At 38.9% G+C, this 24,463-nt stretch overlaps 1 protein-coding gene across 6 annotated transcripts in view; it reads left to right on the top strand.

Moving 5' to 3' along the window:
* Nucleotides 1-24,463, top strand: part of CNTNAP4 (contactin associated protein family member 4) — a gene marked incomplete at both ends in the record, with an annotated part of 234,878 nt that overhangs the window by 127,927 nt on the left and 82,488 nt on the right. For 4 of the 6 annotated variants that reach the window (XM_080828714.1, XM_080828716.1, XM_080828717.1 and 1 more), the window contains 4 exons: nucleotides 13,639-13,842; nucleotides 14,414-14,598; nucleotides 15,414-15,557; nucleotides 18,771-19,032. In XM_080828714.1, the coding sequence (XP_080684840.1) occupies nucleotides 13,639-13,842; nucleotides 14,414-14,598; nucleotides 15,414-15,557; nucleotides 18,771-19,032 (795 nt within the window). Of the gene's footprint in view, nucleotides 1-13,638; nucleotides 13,843-14,413; nucleotides 14,599-15,413; nucleotides 15,558-18,770; nucleotides 19,042-24,463 lie in introns of all 6 variants that reach the window. The other 2 variants (XM_080828712.1, XM_080828715.1) reach the window with 2 other exon arrangements.

The raw sequence follows: 24,463 nt of genomic DNA, 5'->3' as shown, positions 1-24,463 counted from the left end.
CGTGGACGTGACTGCTGAGGAACGGGCTCCTTTGACTTCTCTCCGACGTGTGCTCCACAGTGACTCAGATCTCCCTTCGCTTTCATGGATCTGCGGCCCCGAGGAGCCGTCTTCCTCCTGCCACTTCAGTTGCTGTCCCTGTCAGTGAGGCACTGTCCACACATGTAATGAGCTTCCTCTTGTCGCTGCCCCGCTGCTGAAGGAGCTGTCCCGAGGGCCGACAAGATTTTAATTCAAACATAAACACCTACGGTTGAAGGGTATGACGGGACTCTGTTGTATAATTTAGGATAAGAGAAAAACATATAAACAATGGAGACGTATTCTCATAGGTAACCTAAAATAACCTCAAGATGGGTTGGGTGTGAGTGCCTTAAGGGAGGGTCTTTGGTCAAATGGACTTTAATTCTTGGGTTACACTTCTCTTCTCCACCTGTTCATGGTATCAGCCTTGCAGAATACGAGTTTACTAAAGCATGAGTTTACTAAACCATCATTTATGAAAGAGTTAATATGTATCAGGTATTTTCGGATTCGAGTCTTAATGACACAGTGAAGTAGGGGCATGAATATTACCATTTTATGCAGGGGCAAGAGGAGAGGACCAGAGTTGTTTGCTGAATGAGCCCTGTGGCTTGCTCTGGGCTGCCTGGTACAGAAATGGGTGGGACCGTCAGCAATCCTTGTCCTCAGAAGGAAGAGCCGTGGGTGCGCTCTGCCCACGAACACAGCGATAGGATTTTGTCTGCAACTCCCCTGAGTAGCCCAGATCCAAGATCAGCTTGATTTTCTTCGGATACACAAGGCCATTCTCCTACAATCCCTGTAAAAAGGAGAAGTGGTATTGGGGAGTGGTCTAGGTTTCTGTGCTGGGACAGTGTGCCAGGACACCTGTCCATGCTGGGAGCTCATTGAGCCTCTCGTGAAGGCCTGGAGGACTGCATGCACCCGTCGGCCTGTGCGTCCACGTTGCTTGCACCAAGTTAATGTGACTCTTTCCTGGGCTTTGCCTGAGCCACTCACTCAAGAGTGGTATATACCAGGCTGCTCAAGTCTTCTGACGTGGGGGAAAGTGAACCTTAGAGAAATCAAGAACTCTGTCCAGGATTACACAGACTGCCTGTTTTAGTTCTAATATTTAAATTCACATCCATTACTTTCTAAAGCCTGTGTACTTGACAGCTCTATGAATCATACATGCATTCGCCTTTTAAGTACTTATTGACACTTGCTGAAAGAGAACTGTACTAGCTATTGGGTATAGGGATAAATTTTAGTTATGTATGTTTCTTAACAATTGGGAATTATTTTTTATCTTTTTCCCTTTTATTTCTTTATTTTATTTTTATTTTTTTTTATAAATATGTAATGTATTATTAGCCCCAGGGGTACAGGTCTGAATCTTCAGGCTCACACACTTCACAGCACTCACCATAGCACACACCCTCCCCAGTGTCCATAACCCAACCTCCCTCTCCCTCCCCCTCTCCCCCCAGCAACCCTCAGTTTGTTTTATGAGGTTAAGAGTCTCTCATGGTTTGTCTCCCTCCTGATCCCATCTTGTTTCATTTTTTCCTTCCCCACCCTGCAAGCCCCCCATTCTGCCTCTCAGATTCCTCATATCAGGGAGATCATATGATAATTGTCTTTCTCTGATTGACTAATTTCGCTCAGCATAATACCCTCTAGTTCCATCCACATCGTCGCAAATGGCAAGATTTCTTTTCTTTTGATGGCTGCATAGTATTCCGTTGTAGATATATACCACCTCTTCTTTATCCATTCATCTGTTGATGGACATCTAGGTTCTTTCCATAGTTTGGCTATTGTGGACACTGCTGCTATCAACATTCGGGTGCACATGCCACTTTGGATCACTACGTTTGTACCTTTAGGGTAAATACCCAGTAGTGCGATTGCTGGGTCATAGGGTAGCTCTATTTTCAACTTTCTGAGGAACCTCCATGCTGTTTTCCAGAGTGGCTGCACCAGCTTGCGTTCCCACCAACAGTGTAGGAGGGTTCCCCTTTCTCCACATCCTCACAGGCATCTGTCATTTCCTGACTTGTTAATTTTAGCCATTCTGACTAGTGTGAGGTGGTATCTCATTGTGGTTTTGATTTGTATTTCAATAATTGGGAATTATTGTTATATATAATATTTTTTGCATCTTAACCCTAGGTTTATTCAATATAGTTCTTCAACTCTGCGCAAAAAAGCACAAGCACAACATTATCTAAAATGCTACAAAGTTACAAAACTCAAAACAAAATTTATAGTACTTGTACAATAAAAGCCAAGAAAAAGCAATGCATGTGTTGCCAAGGTAACCTGCAAGACCACTATGTGTGACAGTTGTCGCAGGGGTCTATGGGGACCCTCCAAAGCTGGCTGTCAACTTGCTTATTAATGTCAGTGAGAGAAAGGGACCTGTGGGGTTTTGGGGGGGGGTGCATGGTACATGTAGAAACAGACATTTACAGCAACTAACATGAGGTGTTTGACCCCAGGGGTCAGAAGAGGCAATGTCATAAAAATTATACAAACTCAATGTAAAATGTAGCCTGAATGGAGGATGTGAGGAATGAAGTGATTGATGAATTGAGATTAATACAAGAACGTTTATAGCAAGAGGTTTGAAACTAAAATGCAGATAATTTCACATGGGAGCCTGGGTGGGGGCATACCCCAATCGAGCACAGAGCTGAGAATTGCTGGTAGGATCGGTTTATATTTGAGGGTGGTCACTCAGGCTGAAAGTGAGGGCACACACTGGAGGCAGCAGCTCGGTTGGGAGCTTCCAATCTCACGTGTGCAGTGACAGTAGGGCCTCAAACCAGAGGGCCAGCAATCAGGAGAGAGGGTTCTCTTGTCTCAAATCAGACTCAAATGTACCGGGGATGTTGAATTAAGAGAGCTTAGTGATTGCTTGGGAGGGTCCCTGACTTATCAAACTGAAACAAGCATCTGGAAAGTGGTGCCATGCTGGGAGGGCCAGTGGAGAGTGAAGAGCTCTGAGAGGGCACTGGGGAGATTATTAATTCCATTGTTGACTCCTTGAAGGTCAGCCTGGGGAATATAGAAGGTTGGAACCATAAATGCTCTCAGTCGAAGGTAGATAATTGAAACCTATGTGAATATCGTTGTTATTAAATCATGACTTCCCACTTACTGCATTGCTGTTAAGAATAAAAGTAAAAAGTGCTGTCTTTGGACAACTACTCATGTCGTTGAAAAGGAGAGATGCATTTCTATGATAATTAAAGCGGGTCCTTTACCCCGTTTTTTAGGTAACATGCATTTTTATGCCGATACCCGGGCCTCCTGCCTGTGTTCACTGAAGTTACAGGTGCAAGTTGCTCCTATGAATATTGCAGGGACCGTGGCTATTGTGAGAGCCACACATAATTTTATTACCCTCTGTCCGGGTGAGTTAGGGCCGTAACTTGTTATGAAGGAACATCAAGTGAATGGAAAATCCATATCAAAGAGCATGTTCTACTTTTATGTCAGAAAACTTGGAAGTTGTTTCCTGAGTAATGAGAGAAGGAGAAGCTAAATTTTATGGGTTCAAAGAGAAAGTATAAATTTCAGATGTCTTGGCCATAGCAGCCGTGAACATGTTTATAGAGCTAGACAAGAGATGTGGGTAAGGAAATAACTTGTGGAAGAAGGAAAAAGAAGAGAAACTGTTTGCTGGTATAGAAATACTACTCTACGAAATGTCCCGAAGGAAGGTAAACACTGGTAAACAGAGGCAGGGAAGGGAAACAAAATGGAGCGGAAGTGACTGTGGGAGATGTCCGGAGGGAGTGGCGGTGAAGCCTCAGGAGAGGGTGTTCTCTAACTGTGGATGAACCACTGCGACAGTTGTCCTTTGTGTAAATCCCAAGTTCCTCTTCCCTAGTTCTTGGGTAAACGTCCTCATTTTGTTCTCCGCGAGCTTCTTCCCTCATCCTCAACAGCCTCCAGCTGTCCAGCCATCCTGGACCATTTCCATTTCTCCAACATGCCGTGATTTCATGATTTTTCTAGACCTGGGAACTTTGCGCAGTACCGGGGGCAATCACCACACGTGTAGCCTTCATCTCTCTATCGAGATAAGTCTTGTACTTGTCACCATTTCTCAGCAGAGAAATCACTGTCTCCCACCATTTCTCTGACACGTCACTTTTGGAGCAGAGGATGCTTTCACCTGTTCCCGGAACAGCCGTTCTGCTCCGGTGGTCATACTAGGCGCATGTGATACTGTATGATAGTCAGATGTTCCTTCTTGGGTACGAGTCTTCTCGACAGATGAATGAATGAAGGGGGGGCGGGGTCAGTGAGCCTCTGGAGGGCTTTTCTCACCAACCTGGTGGCATGTGCTGCCTGTGGAAGGTCAGACACAGAGCACAGGGACAACTGGGAAGATCGGAAGAGAAAAGAGCTATAGAAATAGAGGAACTATATATAACATAGAAACTGTTGTGTTTATTTGCTTAAATCCAGACTGTTTAAGAGAAAATGATGGATTCTATGTAACAAATGGAAGCAAGTCAGCAATTATGAAACTCATGTCAACTTAAAAAATAAAATACGCGTTTTATAACATAAAAGCTATTAAAAGCTGGAGCAACTTACATCAGTAGATACTAGTTTGAAAAACTGAGCAGGCTCTCACTGACCCAAAATGGAAATATGATGGCGTCTGTAACTGCAGTTTTGCAACATATTAAATAGTTTTGAGTGAATGGGCTCATGGCAGTACTAAAAAATGAAAATCTAATTGGTTACCTATGAGAGATGTGAAGGAACCAACTCATTATTTTGAAAATTAATAAATGAAGGGAAACATCAAGAATTTATCTTACTTTTCCTGTGTGATCTGTACTTCAAGGTAACCAAGTAGAAGATGAGGGAGAATTTCTCTTTGAAGGTATATTCCAGGTAATAAATAAAAAGGGGATAATAGAATTAGCATATTCCCACTTCACAATCCTAGATGAATTAATAGACCAAGACAGTGATTTAAAACGTTCGCAAAAAGAAGATGTGCTTTTCAGTACCACTCCTAGCAGAGTTGTTTTTATCGGGCTATCTTGCTGTAGTTGTAATCACTGGATACAAAATATGCATTTAAAAAAAAAACCTTCTGGGCTCTGAAGTTCAAGTCAGAAATAGGCTGGAAATCAACAAATTTGATTCTGGAAAGAAGGAAAGCAAACTCTGGGAGATCCACATTTAATCGACCTTTTCCTAAAAACACATCCTAGTGTACAGATGTCATAGTGTGTAAGCAGAAAGTAGCCAGATTTTACAGGACTGAGGAGACAGAGTTCAGAGTTCAAGGTTGTCAGAGTGGCTAGAAATTGAGTGCGGAATCCTGAAAAGGAGGGGTTCAGAGAGGGAGGGCCTTGTCTCAACTCCTGCATAGAAATTTCCCCTCAGTCCTTGGCTGATTCAAAAACCACGCATGCCCAACCTGAGATACCAAGGAGCCCAGGCAAAAGCAGGATGGGAGAGGTCAGGTGCCAAAGACTTCAGCATCTACCTAGTGCCTGGAGGAACCCTTCTGGAAAAAAAAAGAATCAGTCCTGCCAATCTAGAGGGATTTGTTAAACATCTTGGGCTTTTAACTGAAAAGCCAGAGATCATTACGTTACGAGTAAAGACCAACCTGAGGACCCGTTGTCACGTCCTAGAGTGAAGGACAAAACCAAAATGGATCCATCCCAACAAAACCTGGAACCAGGCTTTCACAGGGTCAGATGATCTGTGGACCTCTCCAATCTCCTTCATGCCACCACCACCCCGCCCTAGCCAGTCTCCGTCCTCCCACCTTTCCTCTCCCTCTCCCAGACTCATACACCCCCTTCCCCACACCTCCTCCTTCCCCCCTGACCCTGGACATTTACAAAGGTGGGCATCTACTCAGAGTAAGTTTCATTTCCGCAAACATATTGTCCCCAATCAAAGCCTAATTTAGATCTCCCTGTTCACAGTTGCCGCACAACCATGCACTTTCCTTTCATGCTCCACTTAGAGTTTGTAAATATATCTGTGGGGTGAGTTGCTGGATATCTTTCTTTTCCTTCAGACTGGGGGATCCATGAGGACAGAATGTGTTCACTGTTGTAACACCAGCTCCTAATGTAGGACTCGGCACAGTAAACGTTCAGTAACTATTTGCTGTGTGGACAAACTAAGAAAAACATCCAGTTAGCCATGATAAAAACTGAAAAATGAAAAAATGTAAAAAAGCCCCAGATGTATTACACTTCTACAGTAGCAGTTGATTAAAGAACTGTGAGGTGACCATAGGAGATTTCGAATGCTAGTTATTATTAAAATGATAATAATGGCATACGAAATATATAATAAATGAAATTTTTTGATAGTTGCACTTGAAACCCACAGATTTTTGTGTGGTATGAGAAATTGGAATTTTTCTCCATGTATTCCAAGTAAGGAAATTGAGACTCAGCATTTAAGTGACTTCTGTGGCACTCATTACAAAATTTACAAATATGAGAAACAGAAATATAGCTTATGTCCTCCAATAACACAGTCAGGGGTCCTTGATGTGGTAGATGTTACCCATTTCAAACCTATCGAAAAGGTTAATTTAGACGGATACTTAAGTGGCAGTGATCTTGTTTGTTCCTATAACCTCCTAGAGTGTTATCACTGATCTTAATTCAGTCTATTTAAAACCGTGATAGTAAAGTCACCTTTTCTCTGTGGTTAGGTGCTGCCCTTGATCCCGTGTCTTCTTCCTTTTTATTGTATTAATTTTGGTTGGTTTTAAACTTAAGAGTCCCTTAAATCATTCTGTGTTCTTTGATGCTACTATGCAAAAAATAGTACAACCCATTTCCTGTTGATTTCACAAGTGCTTGGTCTCTCCTCGCCATCTCTTCAAAACCCAGTTCAGTAATGCAGATCTCAAGTACCCATACATCCTGCTCTTGCTTTCATTTTTCACCATGTAATAGTTTAACGGTGACTCAGTCTGATTTATGTTTCTTAGAAGTCAAAATTGGACGTCTGTTTGTTCAGAAATTCACAGGTAGTAATTTTCAGATAAAGAAGCGATGTGCTCAGTACTGGAGACCAACTTCTTGTTTAGCACAGAAGAGTTTTGGTCCATTGTTCTTTCTCCACTTAGAGCAGGTTTTCTGTCTTTATATTTTTGGGGTGCTCGTGTCTTTTTCAGGAACTCTTTCATGACCTTTAATAAAGTCAGTTTTCTGTTTTTCAAGGATTTGTTTTCCAGCTCATGCATTTTCTATTCCAATTTGTCTCTTCCACGTTTCTTAGCCGACTGACCTCATCAGTGATGCGATGATTCACAGTTGAATTCACAGAACCAATTTCTCCCCCAAAACACCTTGCAGGGGCAAGCCGCCACCGCCTCCACAATTTTCTGCACGTACCATCTCCAGCGCAGATAAACATGTTCGTTTTCCATGGTATAGTTCAGCCTGCAACGAGGTTATTCATTTTCAGGGGAGAGGTTTCTTTAACCTTCTTGTCCTTCTGGTCAGATAATCCTCACGCTGTCATCTGCTCATCTGCCATTACTGTTACTTAGTCATCCACTTAGGGAAGAGGGGGAGGGCATCAGTTTTTCAGATAGCAACCTCACATTTTGCAAAGTCTCAAACTTCTGGAGCAGGGGTAGGATGTAGGTGTGAGGGAGGGATACCAATTCAAGTGGCAGATAACACAATGAGGACTGTGTTTATGTGAAATATGCAGAGGTAGGGGAACTGTTTGCTGCTCACAGAGGCACATCTGCAATTTAGTTGACATCTTTCTCTGAGGCTGAATGGATCAACTCCTGTACTTGCTAGAAATCATTCGGACCCGGCACGGAGGCAGAAAGCAAAGATCCAAGCACTGGCGTGAAAAATCACATCTCGGGGATGTGCATCTTTCCCATTAGAATGGAAGCGCCTTGACGGAAAAAAAGGTACTTTGGGTTTATGCATTCCTGTGCCTTCCACTGTTCGCAGGGAGCTCGCCATAAATATGTGCTTACAGAAAGGAGCAGAGAACACACATTTCACCAATACCACTGCGGACGCAACTCCCTGAAAGAAATTTGAATATTTTGTATGGGAAAACTCTTCCTTCCGCGGGAGATTGTATTTCTGAACCATGCAAATAAAGCAGTCTCTCCCTCTTTCCTGGGGTTGCTGATAGGAGAGTGGGGCCTGCAGTCTTCGTGAGTCTCTCCTTTCCCTGTTGCCTGCTGTAAATGAGGAGATTTGAGACGGAGGTATTCACCGAGGAGGATTCAGGTCACTGACAATCGCCATGGTGAGTCAGCTCAGGCATTAGTTGACAGAGAAAAAGCCACAGAACCCACAGGTGGCTCAAAATCATTCCTGCATAGCCTGGCCCGTGACATTGATAATTGAGCACTTCTCGTGCTCTTCAGAAATTCGTTATTTTTTAAAGAGTTTACTCTTTAAAATAAATACACCAGATGTATTTATTAAACTCTTTTTCTTGTGCCTCTTTGCCTGCCCAGTGTTCCTACAGGAAATAATAGCGTTAGCATTAGTAGTAGTTAATGTTCCTTGAGTTGTAGTTATCTGCTGGCAAGTCTTTCAAAAATTATACAGATATACATTCTTACAATAATCCTGTGAAGAATATACTATTATCATTCCCATGTTACAGAGTGGAAACAGGCAACGGGGTTAGGTACCTTGTGTCATAGAAGGAGTAATGCTCGGTTACCTTATATGACTCTTATTACCTTATATGACAGGGGTACTTCCAGGTCTGATTAAATTTAGGATCTTGAGATAGGGAAAGTAGCCTAGATTATCCAGATGGGCCCAGTGTAATCACAAGGGCCTTTATGAGAGGGGAGTGAGAGCATCAGTCAGGGAAGGAGGGGAGAAACAAGGTGGGGGAGTTGAAGATGCTATGATAGGAGTCTTGTACACAAAGAAAGGAGTCCTGAACCAAGGAGTGTGGATGGTCTCTAGAAGCTGGGAAAGAGGAGGAAAGGGATTATCTTCCAGAGACTTCAGAAGGAAAGCAGCTCCTGCCAGCACCTTGATTTTAGGACTTTTGAATTCCCAAACTAGGAGATAATAAATTCGTGTTGTTTCATGGGACCAAGTTTGTGGTCATTTGTTACATCAATAAGAGGAAACTCATACACTTGCCCAAGGTAGAGGGAAGATGCGAACCCACACAGACTACTCGTCTTAACCTCTAAGCTACACTGTAATAAAACACGATTAAAAATTGTTCAGAAGGGGCGCCTGAGTGGCTCAGTCAGTTGAGCATCTGCCTTTGGCTCGGGTCATAATCTCGGGGTCCTGGGATCAAGCCCCATGTCAGGCTCCTTGCTCGCCGGGAGTTGGAGTCTGCTTCTCTCTCTGCCCCACCCCTGCTCTTGCTGTCTCTCTCTCAAATAAATAAATAAAATCTTTAAAAAAAAAATGGTTTAGACGGGGAGTAGCTGGAGGGGGATAAATGTGTCAGAACAATTTGCAACTAGTTACTAGAAAATTAGAGTTTATGTCCTCCCTGTGGTGAACAGGGCTTGACAGGGCCACATTATTAATATCTATAGTAATTCAATCATTAAAAATATAACCTCAGTTATAAGCCTACTAATGAACAGATTTACCATTAGAAACATAATTCTTTCAGTCAAGTAACATGTCTCCTCCTACATCTTTGGACTATAGGTCTTTTACCATAACAAATTTTGTTAACTTCTGATTTTTAGCTTTTCTTAAAGTCAGTTTTCTAATATGTCTACTTTTCCTATCTATGCATTTCAATCGTGTACCAAAGATTCTTTTTCTGAAAGTGACAAAAGAGGGACATAAGTGTGATTCTGTTAATTGAAACATGAATATTACTTTTGATGCTTACTTTAGTGTTTCTAAACAAATAAATATTGAGTTACTTTCCTTAATGGCCTACTCTCATCAAATCTTCATAAGTTAGTTTCAATGTAAAGAAATACTGGTATGGATCATTTGAACTTTTCTTTTGTGAGAATGTATTTGCATGGATAGTGTCCTTTGTGGAATAGTGAAAATAAATTAGCCTTGAATGTTATTGGTGATGGCTGAAGTTGAAATTGAAATTGAAATGTTGTTTTCCCAGGGGCACCTGAGTGGCTCAGTGGGCTAAGTGTCTGCTTTCGGCTCAGGTCATGATCTCAGGGTCTGGGGATTGAACCCTGCTTTGGGCTCTCTGCTCAGCAGGGAGCCTGCTTCCCCCCTCCCTTGCCTACTGCTCTGCCTACATGTGATCTCTCTTTCTTTCTGTCAAATAAATAAAGAGAATTTAAAAAAAAATGTTGCTTCCCCATTGATGTGAAGCTCAAGTTGTACTTTGTAGTTAGTGATGTTGAAAGTAAAATTTTCAGAAGCAAAAAACCATGACTTAAATTCAAATACAGAATAAACACATATGATAGGTGTATTTAATTAATTAAAGAAGGAATCAAAAGAATGGTGAAGCTAGTTGAAAGAAGATTCAAGAGACTGAGTGTAGATAGGAATTCAAGAAAGAATGTTGGATTACTATCACTATGTTGGGTACATAAATAGTTAATGTCCAACAAGGCAATAAAACCGTAACTGTAGAGCCATTTGTATTTCTGCTGAGCGGAAAAGATCTACAACTCATTATGTAACTTATCAAAGTCTAATCCTAATCTGTAATAAATAGTAAAATCTGACATTTATTAGTTCATATAGAATTAAATACTCTTTAGGTGAGTCTGTGAGGAAATGGTCCAATATGACATTGAAAGGATGTGAAGTTATTCCTTTGTATTATATCTAGTATTTCCAATTTTTCTTAACAGTGGGTAAGACCATTTTCAAGAGAAGGTACAAACCTCTTTCTCTTTCTCAAGACTTTTTGTCATATAATTCCAGATTTTTATATCATTAACTGTATGTGCCACAACACAGTGTTTTGTGATTATTGTTTAAAATTATATGCTTTTTATATGTCAGATATGTTGTGTAGATAGCTTTTTATAACAGTGACTTATGTTAGACTCATTATAAGTGAGTTTTTTTTTAATAAGTGAGGTTTTTATCTGAAGTAATACTGTTAGGAATCCTGAATTTTTTTCTTTCATGAAAATTCTTGTATTTATGTTACACATATATATGTTGATGTTTTCCTGTGCTGACATTGTACTCACATTGTGAATTATATTTAACTTTTTTCCCTGAAGCTGTTGTTCACACACATGTGCAGTCTGTTTATTCTTCTCCTACTTAAACTACTTTCAGAACCATTTTCAAGGCAAGCCCTGCTCACCCTTTTTCCTCTTCTGAGAGGTGAATTACTAACTGTCACCGTATTTCTCAGCAATCCTCAGAGCTTCCATTCATGACAGTGGAGGAGAGAAAGTTTTGGGAGAATGCCTGGGTTTTGGGAACTAAATGTCCTAAGAATAATTCTAAAGGTTTATGGGGGACACGAGTAGGACTTGAAGACCATGGGGAGTGGGCAGGTTAGTGGTGAGGTTTCTAGATCAGAGAGCTGAGTTTCCCAGCTACCTTAAGTAAAGAGACCCAGTCTTCGGTTAGGCTTGATCAACCCGTCATGGCTGCTCACTCACCAAGCCGCGTCCATCTTCATGGAATGTCAGCTCCATGAAGGCAGGAGCCACGTTGATATTGATTACTTAATTCATCCCAGTATCTGTGCCAGGGCCTCGCAAACGATGCGCTAAATACATACTTGTTGAACAAATCTCTCACATTACTGAGGTATTATCTGTGGACTAAGAAGATAATAGGTAAGAGTGAAGGAAAGTGGCAAGTGGATTCAGTTTAAGAGATGCTTCAAGCATCAATCGCCTGATACGTTGTTCACTATCCTGTTTTTGCTGGTAGAAATATTGAAGCCACGAAAGCTTTAGGTGCCGTGAAGGGTAAATATATATGACCATTATAATATGATAATAATAGCGAAAAAGAGAAAAAAGAAATAGTATGTTGAAGTCACACAGGTTGAACCTTTACTGGAAAAAAAAATTCTCTTGGTAGCTAATTCCAAAAATAGACTTTATCTAAAATAAAATCATTATGATGATGGTTGCCTTTAAGCGATACATTAACTCAGAGATAACTGCATGGCTCTGAATGTGTCAACGTTTAAAGTCTGTCTTATTGGAATTTTTCTTAATTTATTGTAATCTAATAATCATAGAACACATTATTTGTATTTGACACAGAGTTATGTTTTTACCATGCACATTCATTCAGCTATATAACAAGGAATAATTGTTCAGTTAACATTATTCTTTCTACAGAATGCAATGTTTATTCATGTGCATTTGGTGAATGAATTCTTTATAAGCACATTAACAAGATGTGGAAAAATCAAACCTCTGAATTTTCAAAAGATAGCTGCATAAAATAGTTGAAAAAAATTTCCGGGGGTGGTGAGTATAAATGGTTCACATTAAATATGATGGATAATCTGAATGAAATGTATATTTGGGCATACAAGTAGCTGTAATAATTTTGTCAAATGAAACAAGGTGAGTAAACTTTACTGTCATTTCATTGACTGGGAAGAGTCAGCTAACCAGTTGAAAAATAGCTTCATTGGGTTTCCCTAACCTCTTCATTTATTACATAAATGTACTCTCAAGGGTAATTGTCTTAAAAAACAAACAAACAGCTTCGACTCACGAAATGTAGAAAACACTAGTAGGCTTTCTGAGTATTATCAGTTCTATTTTGTGTCTGTTCAGGATGCAACTGATTTTGACAGATGTGCTGTTACGTTACTGGTTTAACATGACATCTTTTTTCAGATGAACTGAATAAAAGTGATCTTGACAATGAGTAGATAAGACACTGTCAGAAAGCTGAAAAAACATGTCAATGTCACAGTTTTGACACAAATGCAGCAGAACAGCCCTTATAATATCATTAAGTGAAAGTCTTTGCAACGATGTCCTCTAGAAGACAGAATATAGCATTGTTCTTAAGTACTATTACTTAGCCACAAAAATAATAAGATAAAACAAAACACAAAGGTCAGATTAATATATACTTGAGGTAGCATTTGATGAGTCTGATGTATATGTGGGTATTTTATGCAGATATCTTACCTACAGCATGTTTGGGAGAATTTTGAGATGTCAAAACCATTTTTTCAGGAGCTAAAAACCATTTAACGTCTACACTTCAGGAACATTATTAAAATACTGATTGTGAAATATGCAAAGTGGTTTTAGGGATATTGATCATAACCTTTTTCCTGATTTTCTTTTTTTTATTGAATGAAAAGAAATAGCTTTCAATAATAGTGAAAATTAAAAATACAGTTTAAGATGTATTTCTAGATCATGATTTTGTAAATAGGTTAGTAAAAGCTAGAATGGAATCAATCCCAGGCATCAAGAGGGAATTAGACATTGGAAATTTTATTTTCTCTTATGACTGGCTTACTATGCGTGTGTGTCTGTGCACAATGCACAATGCTTTATATATATCTGTGTATATGTATATATATATATGTACATATATATACATATACACACACACACACACACACACACACACACACATTTAAGATGCTTTAATAAAAAGCATATATGTCCTTTAGAATGACTATTAATGTCTTTGTCCCTAGGATCAGAGGTGGTTGATCTTGATGGAAAAAGTTCCCTTCTCTACAGATTTGACCAAAACTCCCTGAGCCCAGTAAAGGATATTATTTCTTTGAAATTTAAAACTATGCAGAGTGATGGAATTCTGCTCCACCGGGAAGGGCAAAACGGAGATCACATCACACTGGAATTAAGAAGAGGAAGGCTCTTTTTACTTATTAATTCAGGTAAAGTTATTTGGTGAAGTACTTGAAAAATCTGGCCATTTGGATATCACTTTAGTAACTTTATATTTTTATAGCTTCTCTTTTAACAGTTAAGGTGCCTTATTTCCATATTAGAGGGCTTATATGTACACCAGTATTGCACTTTCATGTACAATACTGTACATGAAAGTGTATGTACATGAACTGTATGTTCATATTTTGCAAATTGTACAAGATCCTCATTTGATATTTTTTACAAAGTACCAAGAGAACTACATAGCTCTTTTCAAACATCATGAAAAAAGGGATGGGTCATTGAAAAATACTGAGGTAGTAAAAATAATGAGGTTGTAGCAAAGATAAAATTTACATTGCAAATGAGCATGTGATGGGAAATACTAATAAAAAGAATTAACAATGGAAGAAATTACAACAAGGTTGAGAGGATATTATATTCAAACTTCAGGTGGATCCGTACTAGTGTCTTTGGTGGAATGCGAGGAAGGAGATGGCAATTGCTGGTCCACAAGGGGAAACTTTTTTTTTTTTTTAGACTGGGAATAATGGTGCTGTTACTGTTTTCTCTTCTCAGGTGAAGCCAGACTGCCCTCGGCTCACACGCTCATCAATCTCACCCTGGGCAGCCTGCTGGATGATCAGCACTGGCACTCCGTGCTCATCCAGCGCGTGGGCAAACAAGTCAACTTTACAGTAGATGAGCACAGGCACCGTTTCCACGCCCAGGGAGAGTTCAGTTACCTGGACCTTGATTATGAGGTGTGATAGTTGTGTTTCAATAAATACAGATTTTTACAACGTATATGTTGGGGAGTTATGCAAAAGAAAATACACCGTAGGGAGCACCCCTCCCCTCTTTCAGAGTAAATCCAAGTCCTGGAGAAGTGTTTCCCAAAGTGACCTGACTCACGAGAGCAGACTCGGGCAGATACTCCTGACACTTCGTATTCCTGACGATATGTTAATCTACTCTTACAGAGAGAGATTTTCTTTTTTATCTGAAATGCGTAGTCACAGATTATCACATGTAGGAAATCTCCAGGAGATCGTATAAGTGAATATAGAATGTGTTGCATGTTTTTTTTGTTTGTTTGTTTTTGTTTTGTGTGTGTGTGTGTGCTGTAGGGCATCCTCGAGCAGTGTAGATTTATGGAGAGGTTGGAGTAATGAATAGATTATCAATTGATTAAAATGTGCAAATAACCAATATGTGCCGGAAATGTAGATAAAACAAAATGCCATTATAACCAGTTATGTTATTAAACAGAGCTTTACCATGGATATAAAGCCGCCTTTTGATTCATCAGCCAATAAACATCAAATCCAGATATGATTAGTAACTTGTAAGAATAATCAAGCTCTCGTGTAAATGAAAACTGAATGCATGTAAATTTGTTTTCAAATCTGCATTTTAATTTAAAAAAATATCCATATGAAATTAGCAACATGGCAGTGTAGTGATGAAAAATTGATTAATCTGTGGTGATTAAAGCTATAGCTGCTAATCATAATTATTTAAGCAGATTATCAGAAAATCACTAAACAATATTATTGATGCCATTTTTCTTTCTAAGATCAGCTTTGGAGGGATTCCAGCACCTGGAAAATCAGTATCATTCCCCCATAAGAATTTTCATGGGTGTCTAGAAAACCTCTTTTATAATGGAGTAGATATCATTGATTTGGCCAAGCGACAAAAACCGGAGATCATCGCTACGGTAAGAGAATCCTTGTGTAAATGAATGAGTGAAACTATGTTACTTTTCCACACAATAAAACTGCTCCATTTTTGGATTCCCACTTGATATTATGTTTGAGGGATTACTCTTTTAAAAATTTTCTCCGCCTGGCAATATGCATAGAAAGGATTAATCCCATCTAAAGAAATTATAATGCACAGTCCAGGATTATTTTTATTTTTATATGAAGTAAAGCATTTTTTCTTTTTACAGTTGGTAATTTAATTTTGTGATGTTATTACTCCAGGGGACTAATTTCTTTGCTGTGTAACTTCCTTAATAAGATATTCCCTGACAAACTCCCTAAATAAGCATACCAAGTTCCTGGAATTAGTTAACATCCATGTATATTAGAGAGGCATTTGAAAACCTGTATTCTGCCATGGTCATTCATAACAAATAAAAGAATCGAATAGGCTGTTACAACACTGCATCTGCCAGTCTCTTCCAATAGCAGTGTTGGTCAGGGTGCATTATATTCTAATTCTGTGGAAATGCAGCAGATTTTAAATATGACTGTACTGGTCAGGGTTCAGTCAGGGAAGCAGCACCACTATGAGTTTTATGAACAAGGGATCTATTTTAGGACTTGGATCTTAACAATTGTCAGAGGAACTGGAATGTGGAGGGCAGCTGTCAGGAAGAAGAGACAGAACAGAGCGAAGGAGAGCCAGGACAGACTGGAACAGACCAGCTTCTCTGTGATCATCCTTCACTGTGTTTTGTCACAGGAAAAAAAAAATACTTTGGAAGGAAATGGCTGGCATTTCACTTTTGACTCAAATACCACAGACGCTTCATTTTGGGCTAACTCCTCACCAGAACCAGGCATGGAAGGGGATTCTGGGAAACATGGTTTCCAGTTTAGCCATGATAGAAAAGCCGACACACAGATCCATTTCAATACGTTTCTTTAATTGTTCAAAATTGAGGATGTATCCACTGAAGCTCGTGCTGTGTCAGCCAATCCCAGAGCATATCATGGGAATATTAACTGTTTACCAAAGATTTTATTCCTAATTCTCTGTGTGTGAATTGGTAGTCTTTATGGGAGTATACCATCCAGAAAGATTTTTAGTTATTTTTTTATAAAAGGGAAGATGATTTAAAAGGAAAATAAAAATACTATAGATAGATGTGTATGTTTCATTGGCAAAGGAGTTTCCAGAAACTGCTCGTGCAGCTAACACCCTCTTTTCACGGGCAAGAGGATTTGCTGCTTGCAGGGTAGCTGGTAGCTGTCCCAATGAAGCATCAGACCAAACTGCAGCTGGTAAAATGTTTCCAGTTTTACGAGGTTTGTTAGTTTCTAACTGCCTTTACATTATGGGTCAGTGTAGTTTACTCTCCCACTTTTGTTATTTCATTCACTGGGACAATACATTTGTCCACAAGGAAAGCTAATTCACTTTTAACAGAATCACAGTATAGCCAAATATTTTTGTTTAACCAAGACCAATGGTTTAATTCCAATGTGTATCCTTCTAGGTAAAGTCAATTTCACTGACTTTTCAAATCTGTATTTGGAAAACATGTCAAAGATTACTTTCAGGAAAAATAAATATGTTTATTGTCATTTCCGAAGCCTATTAAGGAATGTGCTTAATTATTTCTAAATAATTCAGACCTTAAAGTTTTTTAAATCCTTAAATATCTATTTTACTGTACAAGCAGAATAATTTATATATATGTAGTATTTTAATGAAAATTTATGCAAAGATATCTTGAAGATCTATTATAAAACCATAAGATGAGAAATAATACTTGTTAATCTGATGATACAGGCATAATGATAAGAAAAAGCCAAAAATGTTTTAAAAATAAAGAAATGTTGGGGTGCCTTGCTGGCTCATCCTGATCTTTGGGTTTTGAGTTCAAGCCCCATGTTAAGTGTAGAGATTACTTAAAAATAAAATCTTTTAAATAAAGGAATGTAAGGAATGCATTACGCATTGAGTGTCCAATGTAAAACATAAAAGGAAAAAAAGTGCTAAGGATGTAAACAGACCATTCTGAGGAAAGCTGGTCCGAAAGAGCCACAAACTCATGAAAAATGCTCAGATTCACTGTTGGTCAGGTAAATGCAAGATAAATAAAAATGATCTATCATGTTGCCATTTTGTCATTGAACTTGTGCAGATTTAAAAGATCTATAATACCTATTCCTGCCAAGGATGTGGGGACAAGGATATCCTTGTATATTACCAGTAGAAATGTGGAGTACTTTAACTTCTTTTTGGAAAAGAAGCTGGAAATATTTATTAAAACATAGGTATATATAGTTCTGTATTTAGAACCCTCTTCTGTAGAACTGAAATACACAAAGGAGCATGGAGGGTTATTTATTATAGCATTATGGGAGGGGCAAAACCTGGAAACAAAGGATAAGCATATTAACAGGAAAGCAACTGAGTAAAAGTTGGAATATTCACATAATAGAGTATTATGCAGTCAACAAAAAGAAGGAATTAGACGTATGCCAGATAACTCAAAAGGATTTCCATAAGGTATTTTTTAGTTCTAAACATTTAGCTCCTATTTTTGTAAAATAAATAATACTTAATGTGCAGGTATATTGTCAACATATATCTTACGTGTGTGCATATGTACATATAACTGAACATAAAACCGAAACTATCTATATACATATAGTTTTTATATATATATATATATAAAAAACATATAAATAGAGATCCAATTGGAAAAGAGAAAAATATGAAAAAAAACCCAAAATATGAAAAAATACAGAAGGAAAAACAGTAGCTCATTAATATTGGGTACATAATGGGGTGGATTAGAACCAAAGGCATCAAAGGATGAAGGAGAAAAGGATTTCACCCAGAGCCCAGGGAATGGAAAGCCAAGGAAAGATAAAAAACAAAAATTGGCTTAAAAAATTTTTTATTGACTTCAATGGCATTGAGTTAGATGCCTTTATAGAAGTTGAGAGCTGAGGGAAAACGGATTTCACCAAGAACCCAGGGAAAGATTTGCCTGACCGTACTATCACAGGATATGAAGAATCTTTAAGCTATACGGCAAGGATTTGAATCTTCATATTGTTAGCAATTTGTTGTTGTTTTAAACCAAGGGTAATTTGAGATCGATAAACAGCCTTTGTGAATACTCCTGTTTCGATTACTAAAATGATATGAGCCATTCTTAAAGCTTTTTCTTTTGCTTTCTTCCCAGGGAAATGTGTCATTTTCCTGTTCACAATCACAGTCTGTGCCTGTGACTTTTCTCAGCCCCAAGAGTTACTTAGCCCTGCCAGGCTTTTCCAGGGAAGACGAGCTTTCGGCCATGTTTCAAATTCGAACCTGGAATAAGGCAGGACTTCTGCTATTCAGCGAACTTCACCTGGTTTCAGGGGGTCTCCTCCTCTTTCTTAATGATGGAAAACTTAGGCTGAATCTCTACCAGCCAGGAAAATTACCCAGTGACATCACAGCAGGTAATAAGTGTGTTCCTGCAGGCAAAGTATATGGGTTTGAAAGATTTCATTATCTCTCGGTCCTTTTTCCGTAAAATTTTATGCATAACCAAAAAATTAGTATTTGTTTAATAAATGAATACTTGAGTTAATAAGATTATCAGTGCTCTGCCTTACAGGACCTTGATTCCAATTTCCTTTTAAATATGGCTTTGACACTAGCAGTTTTTATTAACTAAACGATAGTTACGGGGGAATAGAAGTGTCCTTTCATGACCCTCTTGCCCACTCCAGGAAAAGTGTTTTGGGAAAAAATGTGAAGGACTTTGAAATGGACCCAAAAGTTTACCGGGCACCTTCAATGGAAGAGGAGGCTGTGTCTAACACCATTAACCTTATCTGCTCTATGAGAGAAAGCGAGAGGTCTTTCTTGGATCTGGATCTCTATTTCTAGATTTGTGTGTGATGTGCCTTCATTTGCTGATGTATGCTGTACAGAGCTGGATATATTTGGGGAGGATGGAAAGATTCATGTGAAGTTCTCCATTTGGGCACCAGATAGGATTCTCTCCACTTCTAGGCAATACGGTATCATAATGATTTGAAGTAATATAATTAAGGAGACTGTATGAGTATCTGGAAAATTAATGTCTAATTTAGGTCAGTGCTTTGGGTGAGGGATATTTTTGTCTCTTCATTAAAATTATATAGTTCTTGACAAGGGATCTCCATCACATTTTCGTATATGTGGAATAACACCCAAGCCAAGCAACTAGAGGTCACATTGGGGTAAATTGCTACATCAGTTTGATAAATGATCTTTAAAAAAAAAAATTAAAGATGCCATTGTAGTACTCCTTTATATTAACTATGACCAAATTAATAGAATATGACTGAGAGAGGAAAAATCAGTTAGATTATAGTCAGAAACTAAATATAGGAAGAACAAGTATACAAATGGATGCATAAATGCATAGTCTTTATGTATCTTTTTTGTTGTACAACATATCACTGCAGTTTAAATGTGGGAGCTGAAAGTTCAATATTAATTATAATTTTTAACAGCCGCTATGTTGTGACTTCTTAGTGTAATGCTCAAAATGTGGTAGATTTGCAGGCTTGACAAAAGGAAATAAATTAATCAGTGCCATATGAATAATTAATAGGCTCCCTAAAACGAGGGCCTAAAAATGTAAGCTTGTCATTAATGTGTAGTTTATTGTGATTTATTTGACATCCTAAGAAGTGGTTATATTCATAGCCTTCTTTCAAAATCTTAAAGAAACTGCTTCAGTACAGTGTTACTATAGTGAGCCCCATGAAGTCAGTCCGTTTCTAAACACATTACAGGCAGGAATATTTATTAAATTACTAGGTATAGGTCTATATAGAATACTCTGAATGATTTAAAAATCTCTAAATTAATGTTTAAATTCATATATAATATAACGCATTATGGCATCAGAAGACTCAGTGTGACTGTTTCCATAGCTTAATAACAAGGAGTCTTGACTATGGATGAATGCCAAGTTAGGAAAAATCATTATACTTCAGATTATACATGTAGGCCTTGACTTACCAACTCCCCCACTTCCATTTATCCAGTTTCTTGAAAAATATTAATTCTGGCCAGTTTCAGTGAGGCAAGCACCTTTTGCACTCGAAAATATAGTGTGTAAATGGTACTGGGTGGGTGGCTCATTGGTTTTCTTCTGGGGGAAGGCTTTCACATGTACAATGTTCAAGAATTAGGTCCTTTGTCAGAATGTATTATAATGAGTGCTTAAAGGGAATCAAATACTTATTGACAGATTTGTATATTATGTCAAAGCTTTGCATTCTGTAAGGGTGGCTCAATTTTTCTTAGCTCCTGAAGATACAAATCACTAATCTTACATGTTTTAAAGCATCATAATTTTTCTATCTTTTGCAGTGGAATAAAAATGAAATTGTGTTGAGAAAGAACAGAATTGTCCAAATCTTTGAATTATCAGGATAAATTTTTAATGTGATATACAGTTTGGCAAATTGTCACTTGGAATTCTTTGAAAATACTGTGTCAGCCTGTATGATTTTTTTTTAATTTTTTTTATTTTATTTTTATTTTTTTTAAAAGATTTTATTTATTTATTTATTTATTTGACAGAGATCACAAGTAGGCGGAGAGGCAGGCAGAGAGAGAGGAGGAAGCAGGCTCTCCACTGAGCAGAGCGCCCGATGCGGGGCTCGATCCCAGGACCCTGGGATCATGACCCGAGCCGAAGGCAGAGGCTTTAACCCACTGAGCCACCCAGGTGCCCCAGCCTGTATGATTTTTGAAATATTAAAGATACTAGTCTAAATAATGAAAGATATTAGCAGTATTACAAAATTCTTCATGACACAAAATATTTCCAGTATTTGTCGCTTTTATAGATGTCAAACCAAAAATCGTTCAGACGGCATCAAGGACCCAACAAACAGCGTGCTTCTATTTTCCTATTTAAAGCAAACTCATTATTGTAGGATTTGAGATTTCTGCTATGGTTTAGCATTTCTGCTTCTGCTTTTGCCTATGAAAATCAGGCCTATAAACCGGCTTCTTGCTCTTAAGGGCAAGGCCTGGTGATGCGGGGTTGCAGAATAAGAGATTTTTCTGGCATTTTTCGTTTACTAGACCTTCGATTCTTGTGGCCCTGGCAGAAGAGCAGCCCTCTTGATTTGCCTAACCCAGGAGAAGCCTTGTTTTATCCCACCTTCTTCCTTTTCATTGTTAGCATATCCCTACCTTTCAGCTTGTAAATCTGTCACTCCCTGAAACTCCCTCTTTCTCCTGGAGTGATTGGCACCAGTGATCTCCATATTTCCATCTTGACAAGAGCCATCTGGTTGTCTAGAACTTTAGTTCTGGTTAGTGAGTATAGTTAATGGATTTAGGAATTTCTGACACTGTTTCAGAGCACTTAAAGATATTTAAGAACAAGAAAAAACCTTAAGTTGCTCCTTGAGTGAGAGCCTACGTATTACCACCTTTGCACCTTTGCAAAGAACCTACCCTGTACAGCGGGCTTTTTTTCTTTATAAAATCTTATTCATGGATGCCCATCGCAGTCTTGTGAGACAGTGGTGGTGGCTAAGATGTCACAGTTTCTTTGTAGCAATTTAGGGTTGGTACCAGAAGATTGTGTACAAGGAACAGATGTAAGTCATTTTCCTCCTTCTGTATTTTGTGTGTTTATGTGGTTGGACCTAATTAGGGGAGAAAAAGAGAGGGAGGGAGAGAGAGAGAGAAAGGAAGAGGAGGAGGGGAAGAGGAAGGGAAAAGGAAAGAGAGGGAGAGAGTTCTGGTAAACAGTCGTGTTCTCCCCTACTACATATCATTGCAAACACTTGTATTTATTTTTCTATTCTTTCATTATTCCATTTAGAGTTGTCAGTGCTTTCCACCAAAAGTCCAAAGTGAATGTACCTGTAATCAAATGAGTTGGGTTTATTGATTATTGCGGCAAAGAAGAACACACACCCTGGGGAGCCATGGGCGTGTCTTAATAGAGGGTGTTAAGAATGATTTATTGTAAGATTTTGGGTTGTTAGCTTATTTGCGGGGAGATTTCGAGGAAGTGGAAAATTCCTCTGGATTAAATGCTGCTAGGCAGTGAGGCTTAGCAACTGTGTGATGAGGTGTCTTGATAAGTCTTCTCTAGGATGGAGGAATGAAGTAAGGCCAAAGCTGTAATTGGTAATTGATATAAAAAAAATAAAATCGGTTGTCATTCATATTATCCAGAAGAGGAAGTTTGGTATTTTTGTGGTTTTTCCCAGTAGCCTTGTTATTACACAAGATTACACAAGATTATAAAGTCATCTTGACTTTTTTTTTTTTTTTTTTTTGGTCCAGTGTCATTGTCATCACAGAATTGCCTTGACTAATATTGGTTTCTATGAGATTGTGCTCAGTGGGAGAACACCAAGGCCTAGCCCCGAGTGCCTGCCAAAGTCCCATACCACCAAGGCCTTGTTCAGAATGCCAGGCCACTTCCTTGCTGTTTGGGGCCTGCTTTTCGCTTTCTCAAATTTAATTATTTATAAGAGCAAAAAAATAAAGGGACTGCCTGTCCTGCAGGCAGAGAAGAGTATGGGTTTTGGAATCAGCTTACCAGCTGGACAGTACCGTGGATAATTTGTTCTTACTTGAGCCTCATTTTCCCCATATTTAAAATGAGCATAATACTAGCAGTGTTGAAGATTAAATGTACAATGCATGTAAAGCACACAGTACTTGTTATGAAATCCATAAAAACTGTTATTTTTTTCAATTATACCCACAACATGCCCCTCCCCCATATTCAAAACTTAGGAGGGGTGGGAGCAGTCCTCGCATTAGCATTTACTGACCTAACATCACGAACAAGAAAGAGGACAAATTTGGTGATTCTTCTCCTTCCCTTCTTTCACAGTGATGTGGTCTTTTAAGGGGCTCCCTCTCATCAGACCTAAAAGCGGGAAGGAGTTGTACGCTTAAAAAAAAATAGAACCTAATTTTGAAATGACCCTTTTATTATGCCATGTGAAGAGAAAGAAACTCATGGGACTTTCATTGTTTCATTTACATAATAAATCCCACTGGTGGGTAACAAGCCTCCCTCTCAGAAGTCAGTGGTGTCTGCTGTAAAAACAAGGCTCGAGAAGAGCTTTCCAGTGGCTCCCCTACAAACAGTGCACAACTTCACTGCGTGCTAGCTGGGTGATTTACTGGGTCAGATGACAGAGCCGCTGTCCTAGCAGTCTTTTGCTCTTAATCTAAACTGCCTTCTGTATTGACGGAAGATATTCCCAAGCTTTGACTTTAACCCCGCAGTCTGCATCACCCAGCAGATACCTGGAGCACAGCTACTCCAAGTTTGGTCTCTGCACTAACACCCATTCAGTGAAATGTTTGTTTCCAAGAGGAGCGTAAAACTCGGCGTTAAGTTCTAAGTACCTGTCGGAGCAATAAGATCTTGGCGTGCCATCCAAAAACATGGACGCTGAGCTTGTATTTTTGGTCTTCTTTATTTAATTTTTACTAACTAACTTGCCCTCAATTTTATGAAAGTATCAGTCTGCTCTAGGCCAGGAAAGAAAGTTCATCAACACACACAGTTTGAGAAGCACGGTCCTGGACCGGTAAAAAGCCTAAGATAAGATAACAGAAGCAAAGTGATGTTTGCAGGCGTGTCCAACCTTTAAGAGAGCCGATAGGAGGCCGCGGCCGTGCCTGGTAGCGGAGGGAAGGTGGGAGGTGTCTTTGCATGTGACGCAAAGCTCAGTACAAGGACTTTCACTCTAAATGTATCCTCTTAAAGGAAGCTCTAGATGACAAATCTGGGGCATTTGATCTATTTTAGTCCGATCTCATACCGTCAGGGATTACGTAACTGTTCAGGCGTCTATTTCCAGAGCCCACTCTTAGAAAATGTGTCTAAAAGTATCT

The sequence above is a fragment of the Martes martes genome (assembly GCF_963455335.1).
Source record: "Martes martes genome assembly, chromosome: 17".
In the NCBI taxonomy this organism is placed as follows: domain Eukaryota; kingdom Metazoa; phylum Chordata; class Mammalia; order Carnivora; family Mustelidae; genus Martes; species Martes martes.
The sequence above is the reverse complement of the archived record's forward strand: the minus strand, read 5'-3'. Positions and strand labels throughout refer to the sequence as shown.